Consider the following 26,801-nt stretch of genomic DNA (forward strand, 5'->3'; position numbering starts at 1 on the left):
CATTCTATGGTAACATCTCCCAAGGCTCCCAAGTTGCAGTCAGAAAGTGGCTGCATTGCTGCTGTAGGGAATGTTTTCCCATAGCTCAGGTTCCAAGTGCCCCTTGGGTCCCCAGTAGGTCCAATCTCCTGTGTTTGGCACACGCAGCCGGGGGCAAGAGACAGGCCACAACGCTGAGCTACAAAGGGCATCAGCTGGGGGAATGGGAGGACAGAAATTAAGCCTATTGTGTGAGACCCAACACATTTCCATTCTTATGTCAACCACTTAGTAGGGGACTGTCACATGTGGGAAGTGTGAAAAGCTCAACCAGTACCTTCATTTATCAATCAAACAAGATTTTTAGAAGACTGTTCCTCTCATGGTGCTCCAAGTACTTCAGAACCAAACAGTAAGTGTTCTCATTTTACAGACGTGGCAGCCAAACTACACTGAGTCTCATCATTGAAGAGGACCGCCAATAGTTTCCAGACATTTTTCCACTCGCTATGTATTTATTCAAATGATCCTTTTTCTCAGAAGAACAAAGAAAAAAAGACTTCCCCCCCCAAAAAAAATCCCACATAGAAGCAAACCATTTTGCATTTTTGTCCAAAACATAACAACAGAAGATTCCTACTGACGTGTAAAAATGTTAATTCAAGAAATAAGGACAGAGACTTTTCAGTTCCACTTCTGGTGCAAACATTAAAAAGCAATTTACGGTCTAGGAAGAACACACAAGAGCAACTGGTTGAAAGTTCTCTTATATTTCAATTATACACTTGACAGTCATTGAAGAGAATCTACACATTTATTATCTTCTTTTAAAGCTGGAGTAACATTCAGAAGACCAGCACAAGGCACATCATAGGCATTAAAGTTAGCAGAAACAGGAATGAGCAGTCATTACTTGTAGGGGTTAATTTAAGATAACCTCAAGTGTCATTTCTTCCTTCTGTCAGGTCAACAAATGGGAGGCTCTAAGTGGGTGTTTTAAACTGATGTGCTGCAGGAGGTAGTAACAGAAGGGACTTAGCTGCCCTGTGTGGTAATTCATACTGCTGAAGAGCTTTGCATTGTGGCTGTTGTCACACAAGGCAACTTCCCCAGCCCTGAAGTCAGCCTAACTTTAGGCAGCGCTATCATGAATATAATCCCAGAGATAGCAACTGGGGGTTTCAGCACTTTCTAGTGCCAAACAGGCACTTGCCAAGACCAGATCAATGATTGCACAGAAGCAGCCCTTGCCTCCCATTCCTGGAATGGCATTCCAGAATGGCAGGGCGCTCTGCAAATAAGCAAGAAAGCCAGATATTGCAAGTACTTTCTTAATCAAAGAAAAATTACACGATTTTTTATCTCTCTTATGCATCTCCAGTCTGAGGTAGACAGCAGCTGACTGTAGCATGGGTGACCTTATCTGGCCCTACATGGCATGGTCACTTACTCATTTCATTATTCTAAATTAGGGTAACACCAGTGGCTATGAAGGCACTTTATCTGAGACAGAAGATTCATTCTGTGGGGGTAAGGTATATTTCTTGTTCTTCCAGCATGAACAGAAGAACAAAAGTCTAGAATAGCAGTAACTCCCAGATGTGAAATATTCAACTTTTACCATCGTGAATGGGACATAGGAACATCAGCTCTTTGGAATGGCTAAAAAATTAAGCATGAATAAATTGCAATGTAGAAAGAATGAGGCTAGGATACTTCCTACTGTTATTTCTTTCAGTGTGCTGTATTGGAGCTGTTCAGTTCTTTCTCTCTCTTAAAAAGTCAAAGACCCTGTGATCTTATTGGAAAAGTGTCCACGTTGTATTGTGCAATGCTGCTACATTGGGCTTCATTTACAGCCAATTAAAATCAGAAATAAGCATCTAAAGCAGAGCCTATTTCCTTCCCACTTTTCTGTCTGCTTGCAGTTGTAAAGCACGCAAAGATAGATTTCCTTTGTCGTTATTTCACAGCCCACCAGCTGGTGCTTTATGAACCGCAGTGGTCTGCAGACTAGTAAGCCCGGTATCATTTCTGCTTCCCTGATGGATCACCCAATCTACTTCTGTCACAATTTAAGAAGTTGCAGAGTTAACACGGAGATACAATCAATTCTCCCTGAAGAGTTTTGGTTTATGTTTCTATAAACATGAACAAAGTGACTGAAGAAGAAATCAAGTATGTACAGATAAAACTCTTCAGACTTCACAATTTATGAATTGCATTCACAAATCTACAATTAGTCACCCTAGCTCAATTATGGGGACTAGAGGAACAAATAAAGATGGAGGGCTCCTTCCTAGGATGTAGATAAAAAAGCACCACCTCTGCAGTTAGTGTGCTCATACTCCAGCAGCTCCAACAGCTGCTCCTGTTACAGAGAGAGTAATCTCAGTTTTCCTGCAGTGCAAGAGGCTTCTTGCTCTTGGGAAAACTTGCTGGATACGTGTTGGCTTGTACCCACTTGAATGTGAAGGAAAGTGAACTCCTTCCATGCAACTGTCTTGGGATCTCACCACATGTCTCAAATAGCCTCTACTTTTGATGGAGAAAGGGGCAGCCCTTTCCTGAAACCTGGACATTTGGGCTAGGACAGGAAAAAGTTGTCTCGCATGATGTATGAACCTATTGGAAGCACAAGGAGAGAGTCAAATTCCAAGTTAGCAATTCAGCTTCCACGGGTAGAATCTGCCAGGCCCTGGTATCTGCTAAAAGTCAGCAGAGGGTAAAGCTAATGTCAAAACTGGTTGCTAGTTTTGGAAGAAGCAGCCCCAAATAATTTTCTGTCATTGCAGTCATCATACACACTTAACTAATAAAAATGCTAGTCCATCATACAAAAAGGTGGTTCATAAAATCCTCAGCGTGTCATAAAATAAGAAAAAAATGATCCACAGAGGGGCTGATAAACAGATTCAAGAGTGATACTAGCTTTGCAAGTTCTGTGAACACAATTCCCTGTATTTCAAATATGACTCATGGGTCAATACACCTTGTTCAGTCTGGGCCTAATGCAGACAAGTACTCTGCTAATTACAGCCCCTCTTTCTTGAGTTCAAATTTGGAGTTAGTCTTTTAGCTTTTTTTTTTTTTAAATTTTTGTGATAGCCATCAACTGTGGGCAAAGAGACCCTCTGTCTTCAAAAACTAGGCCTCCAGTTCTGAAACAAAGTCAACCAGAGAAGCTCGTTGGTCCTCCTGCTTTATCTCCATAGGCAGGTATTACAAATAAGCCCATTCAGCCAAGAAACAGTAGGAAGATGAGTACTCTGTAGTAGCCCTGGGTTGACCAGCAACTGCATTGCATATCCAACTCAGACCATTTGTTCGAAGGGCGATGCTTCCCATCATTGTCCAAAGAAAAGAAAAAAAAAGAGGTGGACAAAGTGAAAGTCTCTCCAAGTCTTCCAGGGAAAAGCATAAGCACATGAGTAATGAGGACATTAAAGAACAAACAGTAGCAAGTGTCCCATAAGGCACTGGCTGGGAAATAAACTAGGCAAGACAGTCATTGGTACTGGCCACTCTCCAGTGCCTCTGGGTTACAAAATAATTCACAAGATTCTCCAGAAGCTCCTTGCCAACCGTGGAGTCTCTTAAATCCAAGAAGTGCCTCTGGCAAGACAGTTTCTGTGGAAGCAGCCAGCATCCAGAGAGCTTCTCTTTCTCCAGCACATTTTAAATTAAAACAGTGGATTAATCACATCAAGGAGAAATGGCATAGAGAAATTCTGTGTTTTAGTTGCAGGGTGAGAACTGAGGAAACCCTATAATCCAGCTCTGATCAGATGCACCACACTTGCAGGGTTGGTGTAAGTGTCAGGGTAAAGATCAAGGACAGCAGTAAAAATGATGACTGTAAAACTTCTTCAGAGCCCTTTATCCCACCCCATGTATATGATACATGGCACAGAGAGGAAAGGGAGAATATAAAATGTATGGAAAAGAGTACATGGCTTAGGCAAGATATATTCACCAAAACCATGCTTCCTAGAGTTGAAGGAAATTCTGGTCCCAGGTAAAGAACAGTAGTCATACTTTGCTCAGTCCCTGTAGGGAAGGACAAACCTTGGCAAATTTAGCCTTTTAAGTTTACAAATAAATTCAAGTCTGCATAAAAGGCTTGAACAAGTACCTTTTAAGGCACTAAGGTCTAAGCTCAAAGTAGAGCAGGTTGTTTCAGTCAGCAAAGAGCAGATAAGCTGGCAATTTGCAGACATGCTAGTGAGACCTTATTAAGGCAGTCAACATTCTTCCAGCACCATGATCCTCCTGTTTGGGAGAGAGGCTTAGTGGGGACAAAAGGAAGCAACTGTCCCAGCTATGCTGAGCAGCCAGGCAGAAGCAACAAACATTACACATTCTGAAGCACAACAAAGGGCCTTAGAAAGATGTTGTGCCTCTCCCCACAAGGCTCCCAGGGGACTGGATCAGATGACCTCCAGAGTCCTCTTCCAATCTAAATTATTCTACTGTCTTGTGACTTTACAACTCTGTGAACATTGGAACCTTTCTCTGGTAACTGGTCTGCAAAGGACCAGCATTCTACAGACTGGGCTCCCTTGCAGTGCCACAGCACTTGATAAAGAGAACTGGTAGCTCTCTTTAAAGACTGGGAATAGACTATTTACTGAAAAAATCTGCTGTTTCCAGTAGTTTTCAATGAACCTCAGCCCATTAGAACTTAGGCCAACCTAAATTTCCAAATCACAGCAATAAAAATAGGTTATGTATGGCTTTCATGGCTCTAGACACATATTCTTCCGAGTTGTAAGTCTAAGGGGAAGTTGCTTCATCTGTTTTATTGCTGTTTGTCTGTTCAATCAAAAGCAGCCACCCCAACCTGAATAGTAGAAAAACTAGGAGAAGTCCAGCGGGAATCTTAGTTCTTCCAGTACTGACATTAAATGACTATGCTTCTTCCACTGTGGGAACTTCCTCTGTCCTGCAAGAGAAAATAAAAGATTCAGGAACAAGGAATGATGAATGAAAATCCTATGTCTTCCTACCTGCTCTGAGCACCATAACAAAAACCATTCATACATATACACATCCCAGCTGGAACTAGAATTGCACTTTCTTCCACAACACAGAAGGGAAAATGGTAATATGCACCACAGAGCCCCTCAGAATACTCCCACCTGGTAAAATTCTGAGTATGTGTGATAAGGGACACTTAACATTTTCTTTATTTAAAAGAATCCTCATTTTTTCAGGGGGAATACACTGTCTAATTTGGAGATTAGCAATTGGATATGAAGCTTTTCACACTTAGGTTGCTACCTGAAGTCTAATCCCAGTGCAAACTGACAAGAGTTGTGAACAGTAGCTGTTCACTGTCCATATAAAGTATGTTCAGTTCTCAAGAGTCCCAACAAGCGAGTCATCCTCTTCCACCTGGCCTGGAGAATGACACATTTCTCATCCATGCCACCCATTATCTTAAAGCCTATTTCATATAGCTTTAGCCATCTTACCTGGATGTTTTCCCATATGAGCCATCTTAAAAATATCATGCACATTTTAAAAGAAATTAGAAGTAAACCAACACCAGAGAGGGTTACAGAGGCATGGATGCTGCTGCCTAGTCTGGAAGTGCTTTCTTCCCAGTCAGTACCAGAACAGCTATTTTAACACCAATATATACACAGAACCCCAAAAGCCTCTGGATGGGGATAGGAATATAACATGTCACCCTGCAGGGGACTATTATGGTATCCTGCAGCTGTAGGGAGGAGAGGAGAGAGATCCAGCAGGCAGGAATTGTGCAGCAAGACTGATTTATTTAATTATTTTACAAACTCTTTTATAGACTTTTTTCTTCATAGTCTAATTGGACAAAGGATCAGCCACCCCTTGGGGGTGATTGGCTAAAATCCTAAAACATCCATTGTCAAAATATTTTTCTACTGTACCATAAACAAAGCTCTGCAAGGTCGCAGGTGTTCATAGTTTATAGAACTCTGCTAATATCTTTGTGAGAGAGAAAAGTATCTCACGGGCTTAGAAAGAAGCAGGAAAATTTCTTGCTAACAGCATTTTTGTATCCACAGGGAACTTAATTTATTTCAGAATCACAGAATCATCGTATGGTTTGGGTTGGAAGGGACTTTAAAGATCACCTCGTTCCAACATCCCTACCCTGGGCAGGACACCTTCCACTAGACCAAGTTGCTTAGGGCCCCATCCAGCCTGGCATTGAACACTTCCAGGGCTTTGCCTTTTTACTTTGCCCCTGAACATACTGCATCCAGGCAATGAATGTCAAAAGGAGGGTACTCAGCAGCCTCTTCATAACCAGCTGTGCAGAACACCCCTTGCTCCTTGGCCTCTGTTTGGAAGACAACAGGCTACAGAAAGTAGCAGGCATTCCCTCTCTCTCCCTAAACCCCCCCTCTTCCCTTAGATGGCAAAGCACAAAGGCAGCTGACTCACCGAGCGGGTCCTTGCGCTGCCTTTGTGCTTCTTGTCCTGGGCTGGGATGATTTCTAAGGAGCGATAACTGGGGGGTTTATCTTCTGGCCACTCCCGGGACCTGCGATTCCTCTGCCTGCGGTTTGACACCGGGACATGGACTCGCTCTTCTGAGGAGCTCCACGAGCCCCTGCGAGAAGGGGGGGAGTAGCTGTGCCGCCGCTGGCCGGAGTAATTGCTCCTCCCAGCATGGTGCTCATATTCTCGCCTCGCCCCGGGCTCCTGCCGCCCACCACGATGGTGGCTGGAGCGCTCCTTGGCCTCCTCCGGATAGAAACTGCTGCTGCTGCTCCTGCCCCTCTCAGCCTGGCGCGGGGGAGATACATCCCGTCGGGGCTGCTGGGGCCTGCCATTGTAGCCACCTGTCCTCTGCCTCTGAGGATGATCGTCTCGCTGCCTGTCCCAGGGCTCCTGACTGTAGCTGGAATGAGAATCCCCAGTGGAAGGCAAGGGCCACCTCCGGTTTTCCCTTCTGTCCTCTGCTGCAGAGTCCCAGGGCCTGGGGGTGCGGGCAGCTCTTTGTGGCCGTGAGGAGTGGCTGCTCCCGTGGCTGGAGGAGACGTGGTCGGCGAGAGGGGGTGGCACGATGTCGGAGCCCAGCGAGGACAGCAAGCTGGGCTGCACAGCCTGCCGCTGGTGGGAGGGCGGCCGCAGCTGGGACATGTTCAGGTTTTGGATTTCAGACTCCAGGTAGTCCAAAACACCGTTGTTATGGGAAAGCTGAGCTTGCGGCTGCGCCAGTGGAAGACTGTTCTGCAGAGATACATCTAAGGATAAAAGCACAGGAGAACGCAGCAAGTCAAGAGAAAACACTGAAGAGAGGGCCCTTCTGCACTCATGATCCTGGCTGAGTTCTTTCTCTTCTCCTGCTCCACCTCACTGCAAGAACTGCGCAAGTCTTAGGCACCACAACCAGCACATCCAGACCAAATGAGGTATGGTGCAAAGAGTAGTAACTAATAAGCTGCAGCAAGATCTAACATGGTTTAGGCAGTGCAGAGGTAGGAAGTCCAGCACACCTGGAAATACAGCCTGTGTATTTAGAGGAACTTTTTTCCCTACAGCACTGATACCATATTTTATTTACAAATAACCAGAGAAAGATCATAGTGTTTCCTTTTATATTTCATTGAACTGGAAGAAATACTGCAAAAGAAAAAGAAAATAAAAAAAGAAAATTTTTATACCCAGGCATACGTATGTACACACGTATGCATGGATATAAGTAGCAAATGGAGAAGAAAATTCTTCCTGGTTCATTAAAGAGTCCTTCATGTTTTGCTGCATGCAGGCTAGATCTGTTGCAGAGAAGGCAGTTTGCCCTTAATCATTTGAAGACTAGACATTTGATAAGAACTCAAACAAACTACACCTCACTTGTCATGTCAGCTTTGGCTATAAGGAGTTGACCGTGACCAGCACAGCAGAACAAAGAGACAGTACCCTCCTCTGCCACACAAAGCAAGATAAGCTGGGTATATTTACCCTACAGTTGCTGGGGTGTAGCACAGATACACCTTAGTTAGTGTTAAACTGCTTCACCCAGCACTGAGCCCAGAAAGACACTTAAGATAACCAGCTGTTTTTATGCACCCAGACAAGTCTATGGTGCACTGCAGATGTGGCAGAGCTGTCATCCTAGGACATGCAGTCATGCGGAACATCTTTCTCTCTGTTCTGGTAGAGAAGCTAAAGCCTCAATGCTGAACTTCCCAAAGAAGTTACCTGTTTCTCATCCTGATTTCCCTCTGAAATGATGCCCATGGTCTCACCTCGTTGCAGTAGAGGGTTCAGCTGGTAAGAGGAAAGTTTTGAGTTCCTGTCGGCACCTCCGTAGAACATGTTGGGTGATAACCAGGGTGCAAGTGCCTGAGCCTGCTTCATGAACTGGTGCCGTTCCAGTACTGGAAAAGAAAAAGAAAGCTTACAGCACCTGTCCAGAGGGCACAGCTTGCAGATCCATTTTGCTTCACAGGCTGTAGCCTTTGGATACAGGAAGTTCACACAATTAAAATCGCTCTCCACCCTACAACAAAGGTAAAACAGAGTACAGAAAATTCCAATACAAAGTTGTACATCTTCAAAAAAGTACCTAAAACAGAAGAAAAACTTTACTGCCTAACATTCTGATTCCAGTCCCAGCAACTGGGAACAAGTAACACTATGATTAAGTATGCAGCACATAACCAAGTTAAGACTTCTACTTGCCCAGTCATTGTAAGTATAGTTACAGAAAGGTGGGAAATAATGTTTCACACAGCAAGACATGCAAGTTTTCTCTCTCTCAAAATTCTTTCAGCTCATCGTTGGTCCTTTCTCCTTTTGGCTTCTATTTCCAGCTAAATGAGACCTTTCCTTGCCACCATTATGTGGGTTCTGTCCAGATCATATTTTCCACTCTATACTCCATCATTTCCTCTGTTTCACAAAGAAGGCACTCAGAGGTGCACTGTCCAGCTTTTCCCTTTCTAGTCTTTTGACCACTCTTCTTGTCACTCCATAGTTTACCTCGGAATGACTGCTAAAATTAAATCCCCTAAGACAGTGTGGTCAAACTGGTGAACAAACTAAATTTCCTGTTCTCAACAGCAATGTCCAGGGCACCAAAAGAGCAAACAGTGGAAATTTCTCTCTTTCACAGGGTTTCCACTACTGCTAACTCCAGACCCCTATTTGTGGGGTCAGACTCCAATTTTACTTCCCTTTTTTCAGCATTTCTCTCTCCTCTACACAGACAAGCTCACTATACTTGCCTTCAAAACCATAGCTCATTGCTGCTTCTTTTGGGGGAATACCTAAAAACATCTTACAGAAACTTACTTCTTCTACCACAACCAACCAAAACTTAAGTTTACAAGCAAGTAAATTCTGCAAGTCCCTGACTTTACAAAGCCTGGTTTGTCTGTCATTCCTGGGTGAAGCTTTTCAGCAACAGTGCCTTTGCAAAATTTCTCTTTTATGGCCTTCCTGGAGTTTCAGAAGTGACAGACTTTTACTGCAGCCTCTTGTCTGGTCAGGCATGAACAGAACATTACAGTTCAAGAAACAGATAGGAATATAATTGCCTTTGAGACTTTCATCCCTTTGATAAATCTGGCTGAAGTTGGCTGATGAAATTAAAAGCTATTGGAGGGAAAGAGACAAGGGATAGACAGACAAGATGACTGCATAAGATTTGCTTCTTTAAGGAACCAGGCTACAGCTAAGCTCCAATTAATTCTGTCCCCTGGGTTCACTGCAGTAAGCAGCATTTAGACTGCACGCTCTTTGGGACTGAGCTCTCCACTTTAGGTAGCACTCCAGTTATTAAACATGTCCTCCTTCAGCTGTTTCACTGCATTTATCCAGAGCACCACTTGCAGCAAAAGAGGGACTGACCATGCCTCTCCACACATCCTTCCTTTTCACTGCAGTTCATGCAGCTCCACTTCATTCTCCACTGCAAACTCCCTCCCCCTCCCCAGTCTGGCTTCAACCAGAGGGAACTACAAAGCTAGAAACTGCAGGGGTTTTAATCCTAATAATCTGGTATCTTCAAAGCTGTGTGGTCTGAGGTAGCAGCTTCCAAGAACTTTATGTCAAACTTGCTTCTTTTTTTTTTGTCCCGAGGGATTTTCTTCCAGTTTATGTTCAAACTTAGACGATGAGAGAAAGAATACAAAGAAAAGGGATAAATAGAAGGGGAAGGCCTTATCTCTCCCTCTCCCATTCCTCCAGTTATTACCTTGAGAATGTCCTAGAGCCTGCTGAGTGCATGAGGAGTAAGAGATCCAGCATCTGTGGGCATACCTGCTTAGCATTCTCCCTCTTAAGGTAGGAAGGCTGTCACTAGGACCAAAGTAATCCTGTCCCTGTCACTTTCTGATCTCTCCCTACAGCTGAACAAATCCAGAATTAGTCCTGGTCTTCCTTCACCACCATCAGCCCTTCTTTCTTCCCCAGATACTTTGCCTTCCAGTTTGAATCCATTAGTCTGATTCCCCATCTGCAAAATGCAAGTTACAGATCTTTTTAAAGTGAACATATTTATCTGAGGAAGGTCAGATTCACCCTAATTCTAAAACCTCTACCTGTTTTGCCAGAATGTTGTGTTGTTCCCTCCACTTACTCTCTGTTGGAAAAATCTGTTCTTCAAAGAAAAATCTTTGACAGACTTTAACAGCTGCTGGGCCAATTATAAAAATAAAGTATTTTCCAACTTAGTGAGACCCAGGTGCAAGTATATCCTATTTTTCCCGGATTCATTATTGGAAGAAGTCCACAGTAGAAAAGGAATTAATAGGACCAGAAGGAGGTCATACGTATATTTACCCTGATGGGCTTTTCTCAGAGCTTTCCGTGGGGAATGTAATTGGCTTGCTCCTGGGGCATGTCTAATATTTCTGCACATCAATCCCGAATTACTCAAACAATGTACTTCTTCTATTGCTCGGTTCAAACCCATGTTAGTTAATGGCGTGATTCACAGCACCCAGGATTATCCTGCTTCACGGGCACCTGTGACTGTTCAGCAGATCCACGCTGTCCTCTAGTGGCCAACAACGGGGAAGGAAGCACCCACACTCACACTATGCTCGCACAGCAGGTGAGGATTCCTGCCTTCTCTTCAGCTGTGTGAATGTTATTCTTCAGCACTGTTTTTAAGATGTCCCCTGAATCTATCTTCTTGTGTTTTTTAAGGCCTCCAGTTCATTTCTTGGAGTGCAAAAAAAGTAAGTCAAGGCAGGATGAAGTGAAGGTGTGTATTAGGGGAGAGGAGCAGGCACAGGGATCCCTTGTAAAGTGGCTAAAGAGGGCAGGCAGCTTGGATGGAAATTACAGGCACAGAATCCAGCATCCAGTTAAGGAGGCTGGACTTGTCTGTACCTTCTCTCATGAACACGGAGAGGCTTAGAGAACCCTGCAAGAATCCCTCCTCTTTAGCAGGAGGCAGGAAATAACAGCAGCAGTCTGGAGTGAGCTATAATCTGCAGCGCAGAAAAACAGAAAGGAGCTCACACAAACTCTGAATTCCCTTTTTGCTGAGAAGTAGGAATTCTGGAGGCGTGAGTCTCTCGTCTCCATCACCTCTCTCCCCTTCCACAGAAACTAATTTTTCTGCCAAATTTCCACAGCCTCATTTTTCTGCCAAATTTCCACAGTCACATTTTACGTGACAACCTGTAAAGCCTCCAATGTTTTGTTTTGTTTTTAGCAATAAAAGGGATGTTCTGTTCACTCTTTGCAAGGGCTAAACAAATTAAGCTTAAGTCTAAAATTCTCACAGCTTAACACCCAAGGTATACTAAATAGCTGTTTTGAAAGTAAAGGTAAACCTGAAACAGAGCTCCTTGTTCATAAATCCTCTCCTTGTAGCATCTGGGGAAGAATCTGGTGATTTCAATGATAAATAAATGTATTTGTTGTATTTTGTTACTGTTAGACTGTGTAAGCTTAAGGGGGACTAGTCTAACCAAGTTTCAGTTACAGGAATGCAGAGGTTATATGAACTTAACAGCCAAAATTCAAACAGTAGCCTTATTAACAACAGGGTCTGGCTGCAGAAACTTTATTACTGCTAAAAGCAAACAGAACAAAGTTTCTTTTGACCCTCAAAACTTCAGAATGCACTTGCAAGGCTGATCAGCAAGAGACCATCTTTCCCTGCTTTCTTCTCACTTCCTTCCCTAAAGAAAACCAAACAAAATCTTTTTCTTGTACAAGGAACAGCTCTGAAGATAACATGCAGATAAAAAATTTCCAATTTTTACGTAATTCAGAGCAACATACTTAAAGGTAAGGCTAGTTTGGAGAGTTGCTTGCCTTTCTCACATGCACAGGCATATGAACCACAAGACAGGAAAGTCCAGAGTCACTTAGACAAGAGAACTGATTGCGCCCTGGATGGTGTGAGAAGCTGGTAACAAGGTGTGAGTGAGGAGAAACTAGTCAAAGTTGGACACAGAGAAGCAAGATAGATTCCATGTATCTGAAATCCCCTCCTCTCATTACAGATTAGCTGGTCATGGAGGTCACATTGGCCAAAGAAATGTCTCAGTTTATATGGGTGCTGAGCAGAAGGGAGAAAGTGGAGCTCAGCAAACTCCCAGCCAAGCTTTTGTCTTGTCAGAAGTCATAAATGGAAGCACATTTGCTTGAACCTCACCTTTCTGATTACAGCAGCACCGTGTTGGACAGCAGCCACACTGGATGTGGCAGCAGCAATACTGGGGGCAGCACTGGCACCAGCATATCCCAAACAGCAGAAGGAGGAGGAGGCCACCGAGAATGATAAGGAGTACTGTGAGCCAGTCTGTGGGAAAAAAGGAGAGAGAAAAAGGATTGATCCTGATCTATCTGGCCATGGTAAGTTACTGAGCACCTCTCTACTGCTGGAGATGTCCTGGGGTAGAGAGGAAGAGAAGAGGAGGAGATATCTTGGCAACAAAGTACAGGCACTTACGGAGAACAATCAGCTTAACTTCTTTGTCCGCATCACCTGAGGTGTCTCCTGGTGCTTCCACAGTGCAGTAGTACATGCCATGGTCCCACCACATGACCTCACTGATGACAAGGTCTGCTCCTGTGGGAGAGGGACTGACAGTGGGCTATTTGTGACTGAAAGACACTACTTTCAGGCTCCACCTGAAAAGAGCCTTCTGCCTGCAGGTGACACAGAGTACTGCATCTCCCCTCTTTCCAAGCATAGCCGTCACATTCAAACAATCCCACCTGAGTCCACTGAGAACTCCTATAAACAGCATTCACTGCCAGTCTGTGTTTTCTGTCTTGCTGGAAGCCAACCCTACTGGTTTTGGAACACAGATCACTGTCCCTGTTAGGTCAGCAATCCCAATAGCTCTTCTGGCAGGAGCAATATCTATTGCTCGATGGACAGCAGGGAACATATAATACACCTGGACAATTATGCAGTACTTGGAATAAGGAACTGTTTTCTAGCCTCTGTGCTCTTCAGCAAAATGCTCTGGCATCCTCAGCTCAGCCTTAAGTTGTAGTGCCTCCAACACCCTGAGGCCAGCTGGGGACAGGGCCCTTCCCTGCTCCTATTGCACTGCCATATGGACTACGTAAACTACATATTACATTAGCCATGTTTATGCTTCTCTTCGCTTAGCAGAGGCAGACATTGGATAGTTCCTGAGTTCACTGCCTGCCTGGGAGGTCACTCACGGTTCTGAATGGTGATTTTTCGCTGCTGGTAGTCGATGCCCAGCACAGGGTCCTTCTGCCCGAATTTCTGGATGACAATGCGCACCTTCCGCTGGCTGTCATTGCAGTCGTCAGAAGGGTCCTGGCCAAGGGCTAAACCAGCCTGGTATGCTACAAACACACATCATAAGAGATGTCAAAAGTTACTTCAAAAGACCAATTTCTATCCTTTTGTGAGCAGTGGAGAAATTCTTGAGTACATGTGTGCAATTGCTTTGGTTTAGCAATACAAACCATGGCTTCAAACCAGTAAGTTGCCTTGGAGTACTCAAAAACAAACAGAGGTAGAGCCACAGGAATGGCAGAGATTTTGAGAATGCAGGAACTGCAGAGGAGATGCCTCCTGTACTCACAGCTGAAAGAACAACAGTAGAAAGAAGCTAATGGTGGTAGGCTGGAAGGCAGCTCACAGTATGAAGTTGAAAGGAAAAAGTCATAAAACACCCAAGAGTCCTAGAACTAAAACAAAGGGTGTTTATCTACCAAACAAAATCCCCAGGCATACAGGAACTGCTCTAAGGATTGTCTCCCTTTCCCTCCTGTATCCCATTAAATGTTGTGGAGCTCATAAAGACAGAAAATAATCCATCATCTGAATCCAGCTAAGGATTAAGTGTAAATACACCCAACAGAATTAATGGAGGAGTAGAGGCAATTTCTGTACAGACTCACATCATAAGCCAACACTGAATTTCCAAGTATTTGGGAGCTGAGATTTGGGGAGACAGCTGATTTAGTCAGCATTTTCTGTAAATGGCTTGCAGTGAAGAGAGATGAGGACAAATCTTGCCAAAGGCTCTTCCACTGCTGTACCTAAAACGGAGCACAAAGTCCCTTTTGGGGACTCTTAGCTTGAGCCTGGGCTAAAAGCACTCTCATTATGCTGGGATCAGCTGAGCCAGGGACCCACCTGCTTGGGGACTAGGCTGTAGAGCACTTAGTAACATGCCTACCCAACCCATCCAGACTGCATAAAGGAGAGTTTGGGCACCAAGCGCCCACTGTGAGCTCAGTTCTAAGTGTACAGTTATGCTATGGCTGCCATTTAAACATTCTGCAGGGTTTACAAAGAATAGAACAGAACAGAATAGTTCAATTGGCAGGGACCTACAAAGCTTATCTAGTCCAACTGCCTGATCACTTCAGGATTGACTAAAATGTAAAGTATCCTATTAAGGGCACCGTCCAAATGCCTCTTAAACACCAACAGGCTTGGGGCATCGACCACCAGCCTAAGAAGCCTGTTCCAGTGCTTGACCACTCTGTCAAAGAAATGCTCACTAGCGTCCAGTCTGAACTTCCTCTCATGTAGCTTTGAGCCATTCCCACACATCCTATCACTGGATACCAGGGAGAAAAGATCAGCACTTCCCTCTTTACTTCCCCTTCTCAAGAAGCTGCAGAGAGCAATGATGTTACCCCTCAGTCTCCTTTTTCCTGAACTAGACAAGCCCAAAGTTCTTAGCTGCTCCTTACAGGATGTGGCTTCCAGGCCTTTTATCAGCTTTGTTGCCCTCCTCTGGATGCATTCAAGTACCTTAATACCCTTAAATCCTGGGACCCAGAACCGCACACAGTATTCCAGGTGAGGCCACATCAACACTAAATATAGTGGGATCATCACCTTTTTTGACCAGGTGGTTATCCTGGGATGCAGTTTGTGTACCCTATTAAACACCCCTGAATGAAGGCTGCCCGCACCAGAATGTCTGCACATGAAGTGCTCCCACCACTACTAAATTTTATTACTTAGAAGTCTTCATGCTCTCCAAAATGCATGTGTTTCTTCTACTTCCTAAAATCAGTAACATCTGGTCACAGGTATCCAGCTCCAACCACAGGTCCCCCAGGGAACCCTAAGGCCCACTTGTTGCAGGGCCCTTGCTTTCAAACATGCCGAAGCATAAGATGGGGCTGCCAAGATTGACTTGTGTCAACCACAGCTGAACTGCCCTACATTCTGAGTTGATGACAAGGAGGACAAAACAGCTGCTTTGGATGGGATTTCTACAATCTCATAAGGCCTTGACATTTCAGAGGAAATCACAGACATGACCTGTATTTCCTTGGAGTGCAGGGAAATGCCACCACCTGGTTTTTGCATAGGAAGTGGTCAAAAGCCTGTACTACCCCAGTGAGTCTACCTTCCCCTTTCTTCCCATTTGAAGGGGGACTCCTTGGAAGACGAGCCTGACACTTACAGGCTGAGTAGTAGTCAAAGATGGGGTCTTTGCAGAAGGATTTGAAGCGCCAGGTCACCACCACGTCCTGCAGCTGCGCTGAGGTGCTGTAGTCACACTTGAGGATGACAGTGGCAAATAAGGTGGTGTAGCGCTCAACATCCTGCACTGTCACCAGGAGGGAGAGGCAACCTGCAAACAAGAACACAGGAGGCCATCAGCCCACAGACTCCTCAGGCCTCCCATCACATCATCTGCACCAGATCCAAGTACATCACCTTTGGCCCCACTCAGGACCTGCACCTATACACCTCCCAGGCCCTCCAGTGAAGTCATCCAGGGTTACAAACCCTGGTTAGAACATGAGTCCCATCTTTTCCTGACAGAAGAAAGCTTCACTGGCCTGCCTTATGGATGGAATTATTTTCTCCAAAGCATGAGTAGCCATCATGCAGCATTATCACTCTGTGTACTCCTTCTACATGGGGAAAACTGTCCCAGAAGCACATGGGATGGGACCCCCTTGGCTTTTAATCCTAACCAGAAAAGTTCTGCAGCGCCATATGTTTGTATAAACACCAAATCAATTTAATCAAGGTCTTGCTAAGACACTCATCAGAATGTTACTTGGTGGTGACCAGGATTAAGACAATAAAACTTTCAGGCTGTAGCACTGTAGTTAATTGTTCATCACCACTTCAGAACAGCACACATCAATTACCCCCTTTTTTCCTTTTTAATTAAGCTCTCATTATGTATTTGTTATGTACTCATCCTAACAAACTCTACAGCACTTTCTATCCAAGCAGCTGCACACACTCATGGAGGTTTTACAAAGTTTCTCATAAGCTGTAGTTTAGCTCTATTCCAGAGACATCTCTATCTTATTTAAACTTTGATAGTACAGTAAGTTGTGCTTGTCATTAACAATAGCAAAGTTATCACCAGTTGCCTTTGATAAGGGAATATAAACAGTGCAGGGCAAGTGTGGGATGCCCTGTTGGGAGTACATGCCAGAGAACCAGGCAGGGATTGCAGTGCTGTGCTAGTTGCTTCTTAACTGGGGAGCATGACAGCAGGAAGGATGGGAACGAGAGTGGGAGGCTTGAAGGTACCAACTGAACAGGTCTCCATGAACCAACACTTGGTTTTTATCACATATTCAAAGATTTTCCCTCTACTCCATGTTTTCAGGATGAGAGCAAGAGAACAAGTTGCTACTACTATGTAGTAACATCTGGACCACAACTGCAAACATCATTCTTTGTCAAGCATCATTCAATGTCCTCTTAGGCTGCACCTCCACACTACATTCCCAGCAAATACAAGCTCACACAGTTTCCACACTGTGGAAAAGATGCTGCAGTGGTGCAATGCTGCCTCAACAAGTCGTTCTGCAGTAGGGTATTGTCAATGCAGTACTTGCTCAGTTTCTGGTTTGAAATGGGACACCCTGTCAGCCAACTGAAAGCACAGGCAGAGCAAACTCATTTGACTTAAGAATACCACACAAACATAGAGAGGGCCAGGGCAAACCCTGAATCCAGGGCTTTTCTCAAAAAGAAGATAGACACACATGCACTTAAACACAGAAACACCAGCAGCTGTGCAAACCTCTAGATAAAACAAGTTTATACAATGCTGTAGCACAGCAAGGTCCAGACTGCTGACAGGTAGTTACAGTCTTATTTAAAAGCACTGTAGTTGAACACATCTTGTTTCAGCTTTCATAGTGAAACAGCTGACTCTGGGATCTTAATGCAGAAAATCACAAGAAACCAATTCAAATTCTCAAGAGTGGCAAAACCTTGATCTCAGTGTCAATTAAATGAAACCCCATATGAATTCTGACTTGTCAAGGCTCATAGGAATAAAACGCTTTCCATGGATTTCCTGCAACAGCATCTCTCTGGCAAGAATAAAACACTCAAAATCACTACGTGCTTTTTACTAACAAAACCCACATCTCTTTATGGAAGGAATGCTTTCTCATTACCTCTGTTCTGCAAAACAGCCAGTGTTGAAAAGTAAGTTCCTTATTTTCTGAAGAGCTTGAAAACCTACTGTTTCCCCCAGAGAACAGTCAGATGTCACTGCATGTCCAATGTTTCTTATTAACCTCCTCCAAGAAAATGGAAAAGTTGTGAAATTCAGGCTGGTTCCTAAACTTGGACTGCATTACGCCACTGCAGGATGCTATCTTTCTTATCCTGGTTAGAAAGAACAAATATGGACACTACCAATCTAGCAAGTTTTGGCTACATCTTTGGCTTTGCAGTGAAGACACGAACCTCTGGAGCCAGTGTAGCCAAGTCTTGGCTAGAGCATCTCCCAGGAACATGGCTTCAAGAAAGACAATAAACAAGCATACCCTCCATACTATTTTGTTTCCTTCACTGGTTCTCTGTGAAAAACCAAACTTCACTATTTAAAGCCAGTCATCATCCAAGACCCAGGCATCCAAGAAGCAAAATGCTCACTTTATTTCCAAGAGGAGGTTAGAAGCTGTCAGGCAACCCGCAAAGCTTGGCAGAAAGAACTCTGCTGGCTGAAGGCCGCCCGTGGGCGCGGAGGTGAGCTCCTGCTCCCCACACGAGCAGGTGCCCAGCAGGTGCAGCAGCACTGCAGCTACCCCAGATCCCCGAGAGGTTGGGGCTGCTGAGCTGGCAGCAAAAGCTCGGGTGGGCGCTTGCGAGAGGCCAAAAGGGATCGGCCCCGTGTCCCAGCGCCCAGGTCCCAGCCGAGCTGGCCGCACGCGACCGATACTGAAGGCTGCCAGGAAGCAGGAGGCCACTTCCTCCTAGGAGAGAGGTCAGCCGCACCTTTGGGGAGCGAAACTCGTCTCCGCACGGCTTTGTACCGAGCTCGGGAGAGCCCCGCGGGCGGGGAAGGGCACCGGGGGGAACAGCGCCCGCCCGGACCGGGCCGCCCCTTTCCCTCCCCGCGGGGCCGCCGCCGCTCCCCCGACTCCGCACCACCTTAACCCCGGGCGAAACCCGAGGGCGCCTCCCGAATCCCGGCCCCAGCGCCGCGGGGGTGTCCCGGGGCAGGGCGGGCCAGGGGCCCCGAGGGCGCAGCGAGCCCCGGGCCGCACTCACCGGCCGGCAGCCAGGCCAGCAGCAGCGGCCACCGGCAGCGCCCGCGCGGGGCCATGGCGCGCTCTCCTCCTCCTCCTCCTCCGCCCGGGGACGTCGCGCCCACTGTCCCTCCCCTTCCGTGGCACCTGTCCCTGGGCCGGGAGCTGCCGCCGGCTGCAGTCCCCTCCCCCTGTACCTGCACCCTTCGCCGGAACGCCGGACAAAATGCCCGCCGCCAGCTTCAGAAACTGCTTTAAATATATATATGTAGAATGAAAAATATATATCCCACAACATATATTTATTGTATCGATATAAAACTTCTATCTATCTATCTATCTATCTATCTATCCTGAGGACACAGGTGTATGGGAAGTTACGGGCACACACACGAGGTTTCGCCCGAGCTGCGCCGCCGGGGGCAGCGCGCCCTAAGCGAGGGGCGCACGGGAGCGCACGCTTCGAACTGCGGGTGGGAAGAACGTCTGGGGAATTCACAGAATCACAGAATCGGCTCGGTTGGAAAAGACCTCCGAGATCATCCAGTCCAGCCTGTGACCGAACACCGCCATGTCAACTGGACCAGGGCACTGAGTGCCACGTCCAGTTTCTTCTTAAACACCACCGGGGACAGTGACCCCACTACCTCCCTGGCAGTCCATTCCAATATCTAATCATCCCTTCTGTGGAGAAATTCTTCCTAATGTCCAACCTAAACCTTCCCTGGCGCAGCTCAACACTATGTCCTCTCGTCTTGTCGCTAATTTAATTTTCCCGCTGAGTTCTGAGAAGTCCGCAACCGTAGCCAAAGCAGAGATTACTTTAAAGGAAAAACCCCAGCAACCCAAAGTAAAACACCCACTATCCCCTGTAATTGGCCCGGTAGCGCCGCGGACCCGCCCGCTGGCCGCGCTCCCGGGGCGCTGCGCCGCCGCCGCGGTTGCCTGGAGACAGAACCGCGGCGGCAGAGCGGGCCCAGGCACCGGGGCTGTGGGGAGGTCGCGGCAGAGCGGGCCCAGGTACCGGGGCTGTGGGGAGGCCGCGGCAGCTCCGGGCCCAGGTACCGGGGCTGTGGGGAGGCCGCGGCAGCTCCGGACACAGCCACCCCCGGCGGGCCCGCGAGTGCCGTGGGCTGTCCCCGGTAGCCCCGCTCCTCACGCCCCCGCAGCTTCTGCGACCTCGGGGCCCCTCTGTGCCCGCACCCTCCCCAAGGCCCTGCTGAGGCTCCCTCCCCTGCCCGCCCTGCGGAGCGCCAGGTGTCCCCTGCCTGCCCTCTGCTATCCCTGCTAAACAGCAGTGAGTGTCCTTCAGCAGGGATAGACCACTGAAATGTGGGACTTGTTGGGTTTTCTTCACCATGTGTGAGGCAGTTGATTTCATTGCTCGTTCCATTTGTGGCACTGCTCTCATACTCATTTTTATGATTTTTCTTTACGCTCTAAGTTAATAAGTAACTGGTGATGTCACCTGCTCTTGTTTCTGATTAGTAAAAACCTGGTAACCTTTATTCGCAGGGCAGGCTTTAAGAAACTTACTTGCATGTGGCAGAGCTAGGATATGTGGATCATACAGAGGGCTACTTTAGGTACAAGACTGGAAATTAGATTGGAAAGAAATTAGATTTATTTCTCCTAATTAAATAGGAAAATACTCCGCATGTGTGTAACATAGTGAGGAGAACAACAGCAGGGCTCCGGTCCATGTCTTTTCTCTCTCTGATGAGGGAGAAGAGAGACAATGGAGCTGTGATAAAGATGATGTGTCTAGATCCTGCTTTGTAGCTTTATCCTTGCTGTCTCCATCTCTGACTAGTAAATAATTTATATACCTAACTGCTGTCAGAATTTATATCCTCTGTTATTCTCCTTGCTCTCAAGTCCTCTAGCTGTTGTAAGAGCAGCCATATTCTCTAGTACATTTTTTTTTCCTTGGGATCTTGGGTTGATTGCCTAAACTGACTTTTATTACTAATCTTCTAGTAATGCTGATGGATAATGGTATACAGATAGCACTGGTTTCTATGGCTGATTTACACTTGGATATTTTTCTTTCCGTATATAAGCACTAAAAGACTTTAATTTTTTTTTTAATGAAAGTAAATTTCACAAGACTTTCCTGTTTGCACGTTTTGCACTCAGCAGCAGCCCCGTAAATTGCTGATGTACTCTGATGTGGTCTGAAAGCTAAAAGGAGTACTGAGAGAGTTGGTCGATGGTCTGCTGTTTTTCAAAAAGAAAGGAAAGACTCAGAAAGAAGTGCTGAGGAGACCATATTTGAAAATGAGTTAAAGAAACAGGACTTGGCAGATGGCAAGAAACCTGACACATCCAAAGCAGAGCTAGACTCGAAGAAGATGCCTCACCCTGGAAGAGATGATCAGTATGGAGTTCCTCGTGGCAGACATCCCTCACGATACCCAAATGCTGCAGCTGTGTTTAGACCAGTGCTAGCCCAGGTCAGAAAGAGCAGAGAGAGTAGCGTGGAGAGCTCATAATGCAGTGCTAGGAGGAGTCAGGATTGGAAGTCTTGGGACAAACTTGAGTTCCTTCATGTGGAATGAAAACAGCTAAAGGAATAACATACAATCTCTCCTGAAGGAAAGACCAAGTGTCCTTTTTTTTTTCTCTCCAAAGTCCATCAGTGGGTAAAGCTTTTCTACAAAAAAATTAGCACATTTTAGAATGAACCAAGAAATAAAATCCTTCAGAAGTAGCACAATGTAGAAATATTTTTTAAATCTCTTGCTTATTGCTGGTACTAATAGCACTGCAGTTTTATTCTGCAGTAATAGTTCCCTATTTCTACATAAACTGAATTAGTGGACAGAACTGATTATCACTCTTCTGTGGATGTAAAAGCTGATAGGTGCTGTCATTTAAGCACACCTAAAGAGTTAATGGTGTGGGGCAGAGACAGCTTAAAATAACTGTTAGATATGTTCTGTTTTCTAAAGTAAAACTGTAGGCTGCCTTTTGATCATTATTTAATTTCATGTATTTTATGCAGTTGAAGTGTCAGTCACAGGGTTTATGAAGGCAAGAACTGCATTTATGAGGCTTACACATTTAAACATCTTTTTTTTTCTGGAAAGAAGAAAAGTGTAGGATGACAAAATAGAAAGAAAGTGGTGTCATCTCACTGAATTTGTTTACGTGTTAGCAAAAAAACGCCCATTTGATTTAATTATGCTGTATTTTGAATAAATGAGACAATTGTCTGAGATGAGAAATCACTTAATGTCCAAATTTACTGAGAATTTTTGAGAGGCTCCCATATGTAAAGATTCTGTGTGGCAGCAAAATTGATAAAGAACATTTTAGTTTTGAAATAACTGAAGACATATACCTGAATGAACACAATTTGAAAGAAAATGGAACTCTGCACTGTCCACTGAAACAAGGATAACCTGAATTCAGTCCTGATGGAGTTCTTGGAAATGACGACACTGATGTGGATCTGGTACAGTTATTTCAAGTCAGTGTTTTGCTTTACTAGGACTAGGGAGAAAATAGGCTGCCCTGGCCAGGCATTGGTAGAAAAATTATGAGTGTTTTTTTCCCGCTAGACTTGTCACACCGGTTCTACTTGTCACCATCTCAGTTTTCAATATCAAAAGGCTTAAATCCTTCTGATTTAGCAAATCTGCCTCAAAAAAACCTGCCAAAACCCCCCAGGTTTCCCCCAGGAAAATAAAATCAACATTCAGAGAGATGAATGCCTTTGTCATGGTGAGCCTGCACTGGAGTTTTTTGGATCAGCCAACTCATGAATCCCAGAGTCTGCGGCCAAAGTAGACACGTTACCCCCCATGAGCCTCTTCTGAGTCCTTAAATTCAGAATCTTCTTAGGCACAGTGCTTGAATGCCATCACAAAAATGTGCACAGTGGACACTGCAGTATCTTTCTCTAACTAGATGTCAACGCAGGCGGAAATGTTCATATCCTCTTTCAGCCTAAAGCATTTTCCAGATAGGAATTAATTTATAATGAAAACTATCATAGTCTTAATTTTTAGAAGAGAAATGATTGCTAATTAGTTAAAATAATTTGAAAATTCATTGCTCTTTTCTCTGTGGATATGAAAACACTCGCTAAGATGGGTAAGTATTATTATCTAATTTTTCACAGGAGATAACTGAGACAGCCAGAGGTGAAATGGCTGATACAAATTGTACACGTCATTACTGGGTTTGGAATTAGAATTCAGGTCTCTGAACACTCCACTATCTATTTATGCAAATAGTCTATAACTATTTCTTCAGTGATATCAGTGGTGTTACCCCATTAAAAACTCATGAATTTCATTTAAATATATTGAGATATATTGCAATTGTTTTATTTTCATTTGTTTTCTAAATGTAAAACTTTCTGCTTGTCTGTTTTCAAGTTTTCCTCAGCACTCCTAAGGGATAAAAGCTCATTTGTAATTCTTATGTGAAATTATGCAGGAAGGTCAGATTGTGGCAGATACTCAGAACCTTTGGATGAAGATTGGCTATATAACAAGAAGAATGACATGTCTGAAATATTTCTTTGTCCTTCTTGTCCTTCTCATGGGTGCCATTATGTTAGGACACTTTGCCTTTCCTGAAATATCGGAAAAGCCTGAAATTCCTCAAAATATTTTTTCCAAATGGATTCTGACCCAAAGCTGGAAACAGGAAGTGCATTTTTAGGGATTTTTTAGTGGTATCAAAGTCATGATTACAAATGAAGAGAGATTTGCTTGCATCCTGCCCATATTTCTTATTCTGAGTATTCATGTTTCTTTTCATTCAACTTCTGAATTTTCTGATTTCTGATAGGTTTTTTTGTGCTGTAATATTGATACAAAGTTGCTCCAATGTGCAGTTTAAGGTGTTTCATTTGTGTTCAGATGGAGAACATATTTGAAATCAAAAAGCAGAAAAAAATTAAAGAACAATGCTTATGCTTTTTTGCTTCTTTTTGAGACTTTTGTAAAAATGGTCAATGTGTTTGGTTTTTATATGACAAATTTGGACCTTTTCCACTCCAGAGGACTGTAGTAACTAGTGAAAATTGTAGAACTCTGAAAAAGATTTTCATCTCTGAAAGATGAAAATCACACAAGGGAGGAATGTTATTAAGCTGTTTTATTATTTTTTAATTGTGTTAACTTTTAAAATTTGTTTTCCATTATTATAAAATGTTTTGGATAAAGTCCCTTTTCCTTAAAGATTCATCTCTCTTGCTTTTCCATTCAAGATATTAGATGATCTCAGAATGTCTATGTCCTGATGTTTTTGTGAAGCCCACCAGAAGGGTGGAGGAATAGCCTCGTCTCAAAAGCACATCTCCTCCCAGTATATTAAAGAGAAGCTCAAAACATTTAAATCAGTTGTCAGTTCCCCCTGTTACACAGTATTTAGATGAAAGTCTTGCTGTAGCAATTTATTCAGAGCCTGGAGTCCTAAAACCTGGGCCAATTGATTCACTCTACAAAGTAGGACATATCTTTGGGTTATCTGTACTTGTGTGCAGGCAGAAGACAAATACCATCTTTGGGAATCTCAAAGCATTTGAGAGGAAATGAAAATGGTCTAAGTGGCAAATAAAGGCAACAATACTAAACGTTCCTCCTTACCACCTCCAGGGAGAGAGGACATCCATCTTTTCCAATGGAACAGGAGGGAAACAATGAGGAACCAGGAGAAGATGCACAGGCAGATCCCAGTGGTGAGTATTTCCCCGTTGTATCGTGATTTCAATACTGAACCTAGAGTAACTTCTGGCTTCTTCCACCACTCACCCCTTTCTTACTAGTAAGTGTTCATCTCCAGTTCCTGCTCTTGGTGTTGCCAAATTTTATTTTTACTCTGTTCATAGTGAAGTTCTGAACTAAGCACTGTGCCTGCTGTTCCTGTTCTGCCTCAGCTCACAAAGTCTCTCCCCTGAAATTTTTTGCTGCTTAGACCTCTCTTTGTAGATAATACTGAAATCAGGTTTTTAACTCCACCAGACTCTTTCAGTCAGAGGCCTGTGTTTTTCTTTTTAACATATTTTTCGTCTTGAAATGCCTGTCCAGTGTCTATTTCAACTGTCCTGCATGTCATCTAACACACTAGATCCAGGTAGCATGAATAACAAATCCACTTTAGAAGGATTTTTTGATGCATTGCTACATTACTTTTGGCATTTGTTTGATCTTCCTATTCCACCTTTTTCCTGTTATAGGACGGGTTTCTTTCCTTCCCCTGAGTGAGTTTTAAATTACTGTTTTTTGGAAGCAAACTTCTCCTTACACTTAATGCTAAACAGCAGGAAGTATGCTGTTGGACAGAGGAGATTCTTCTACTATTACAGAGCTATATATTTATTTAATATGGCATGTATGAGCAAATTAGTCCAAGGAATTAATACCTAAGAGGGTGATCCCAATTATACTTTGCAAAAGAAGACAAAACTAGTGTTTCAAAGGAATCACCAAAGCAGAGGAACAGGAGGAAGAAGGGGACCAAGTGGAATCAGATACTGAAAGTATTATTGAGGACATGTTGGCACAAACTTAAAACCCCCGGTACTTTCTAGTTTTCATTATTTTTCACTGTTATTATTTAGAACAGCACCTCAGGCTGTAATCAGTTACAGTGATTGAGTATTTCTGCTCCCTTCCAATTGCCTTAACTTTGCTCTTTGCCTGGCTGGTCTCTGACCCCTTTGCTTGTTTTTTGTGGCACACCTAGGAGAGAAAACAGTCAGGACAGCATGAAATGCTTACAGAATATATTTAACCTGATGTATCCCACTGGAAACTACTTTTAACAAGTGCTTATGACTAGTTGGAAGTCAAGTTGACAGTATTATGCATTGCAATACAGTGAAGAACTACTCTGGATCACACATTAGCAGCTTTCTTTCTTGAGGACAATGGTGTCTTCTGGTGATTCATTATATGTGGTTTTACTAATTGTTTTGTGTAACAATGTGCATTCAATAGCTACTGAAAAGAGACACTTTAAAATTTGTTTGGTTTCTAAAGTGCAGACCTAAACATCAAGCAAACCTCAACTGAACTGCTTTGGTAAGTCTTCAAGTTTTAAAATCAGTATTTTTCAAATGGTCTCAAAATTTTTCTTGTTTCAACTCTTCAGTTTTGAATATTTACAGTAAAGTTTTTAAAAGCTTGAGGGAATGTTTGTTACAGGCTGTCCCAGAACAAGTAGTTACTAAGACATGGGACCCCTGTTTTGAGCTATGAAGTATTTATTGCTCTGTCAAAGGAGGCTAACAATTGTGACCCCTTCCCTTTAATGGTTAGGTGCAAATATCAGCAACTAACCCAAAACGTATGGTGAATATAAATTTCTGTTATGTTCCCACTTCTGAGGTGCAGAAGGCAATTTGGAAGAACAAGGCAGTAGTCAAGTATCCTCAGAATCACAAAAAAGGCCTGAGGAGGTAAAAAAGGAAATCCCGGAAAACTTCTTCTATACGTATGAAGATGTATATTCAGGCCCATATGCCACTGACGACACTGAGATACCCACTGACCTTCTTACCTTTAAGTATCCTTTCTGTTGAGCTTGTGCAAATTCAAAGCTAATGATATTTAATATATGTTCTTAAAATTGTATTTGTCAAATTTGGAGTAGCCTATGTAGCATTAGTGGGATACCTTTGGTTGAGACATGGGGAAAAATCCTGACCAGTTATGGTTCTGGGTGACTTTAATCTTAAATGTTGTCTTGACCTCATAAACGTTTCTTACTGGGCATAATGCTTACTATTATAAGTACTCATGTAGAACTAGATCATAGAGAAGCTAATGTGACCAGGCAGAAGACTAGCATAAGAATATGCCCTGCAAAGCTCTCCCTTTCTCTGCAGCCACACTGGTGTTCCCCAAGAAGCTGAGGGGAGG

The 26,801-nt window shown here is 44.1% G+C and overlaps 2 protein-coding genes across 15 annotated transcripts in view; one reads left to right on the forward strand and one right to left on the reverse strand.

The window, feature by feature from the left end:
- Positions 1-730: 730 nt before the first annotated feature.
- ILDR1 (immunoglobulin like domain containing receptor 1) lies at positions 731-19,045 on the reverse strand. The gene is made up of 8 exons (XM_032098545.1): positions 18,941-19,045; positions 15,864-16,034; positions 13,624-13,773; positions 12,896-13,015; positions 12,599-12,745; positions 8,226-8,357; positions 6,415-7,220; positions 731-4,924 (listed from the first exon to the last, which is right to left on the reverse strand). The coding sequence occupies exons 1-8, from the start codon at positions 18,993-18,995 to the stop codon at positions 4,883-4,885; spliced, it is 1,623 nt and encodes a 540-aa protein (XP_031954436.1). The 5' UTR covers positions 18,996-19,045; the 3' UTR covers positions 731-4,882.
- An 853-nt stretch (positions 19,046-19,898) lies between these two features.
- Positions 19,899-26,801, forward strand: part of CFAP44 (cilia and flagella associated protein 44) — a 60,095-nt gene continuing 53,192 nt past the window's right edge. For 4 of the 14 annotated variants that reach the window (XM_032098548.1, XM_032098546.1, XM_032098550.1 and 1 more), the window contains exons 1-3: positions 19,899-20,215; positions 24,534-24,616; positions 26,268-26,445. In XM_032098548.1, coding sequence (XP_031954439.1) covers positions 24,559-24,616; positions 26,268-26,445 — 236 coding nt within the window. In that variant the 5' untranslated portion in view covers positions 19,899-20,215; positions 24,534-24,558. The other 10 variants (XM_032098552.1, XM_032098559.1, XM_032098549.1 and 7 more) reach the window with 9 other exon arrangements.

The sequence above is a fragment of the Corvus moneduloides genome, chromosome 2, assembly GCF_009650955.1.
Source record: "Corvus moneduloides isolate bCorMon1 chromosome 2, bCorMon1.pri, whole genome shotgun sequence".
In the NCBI taxonomy this organism is placed as follows: Eukaryota; Metazoa; Chordata; class Aves; order Passeriformes; family Corvidae; genus Corvus; species Corvus moneduloides.

Bases quoted from the DNA above. Each gene is read 5' to 3' on its own strand.
- ILDR1 (XM_032098545.1), bottom strand. From the start codon at position 18,995: ATGGCCCCGCGCGGGCGCTGCCGGTGGCCGCTGCTGCTGGCCTGGCTG. The intron at 16,035-18,940 runs GTGAGTGCGGCC...TCTTGTTTGCAG, and splicing joins GCTGGCCTGGCTGCCGGCCG to GTTGCCTCTCCCTCCTGGTG. The intron at 13,016-13,623 runs GTGAGTGACCTC...CCTCTCCCACAG, and splicing joins AAAAATCACCATTCAGAACC to GAGCAGACCTTGTCATCAGT.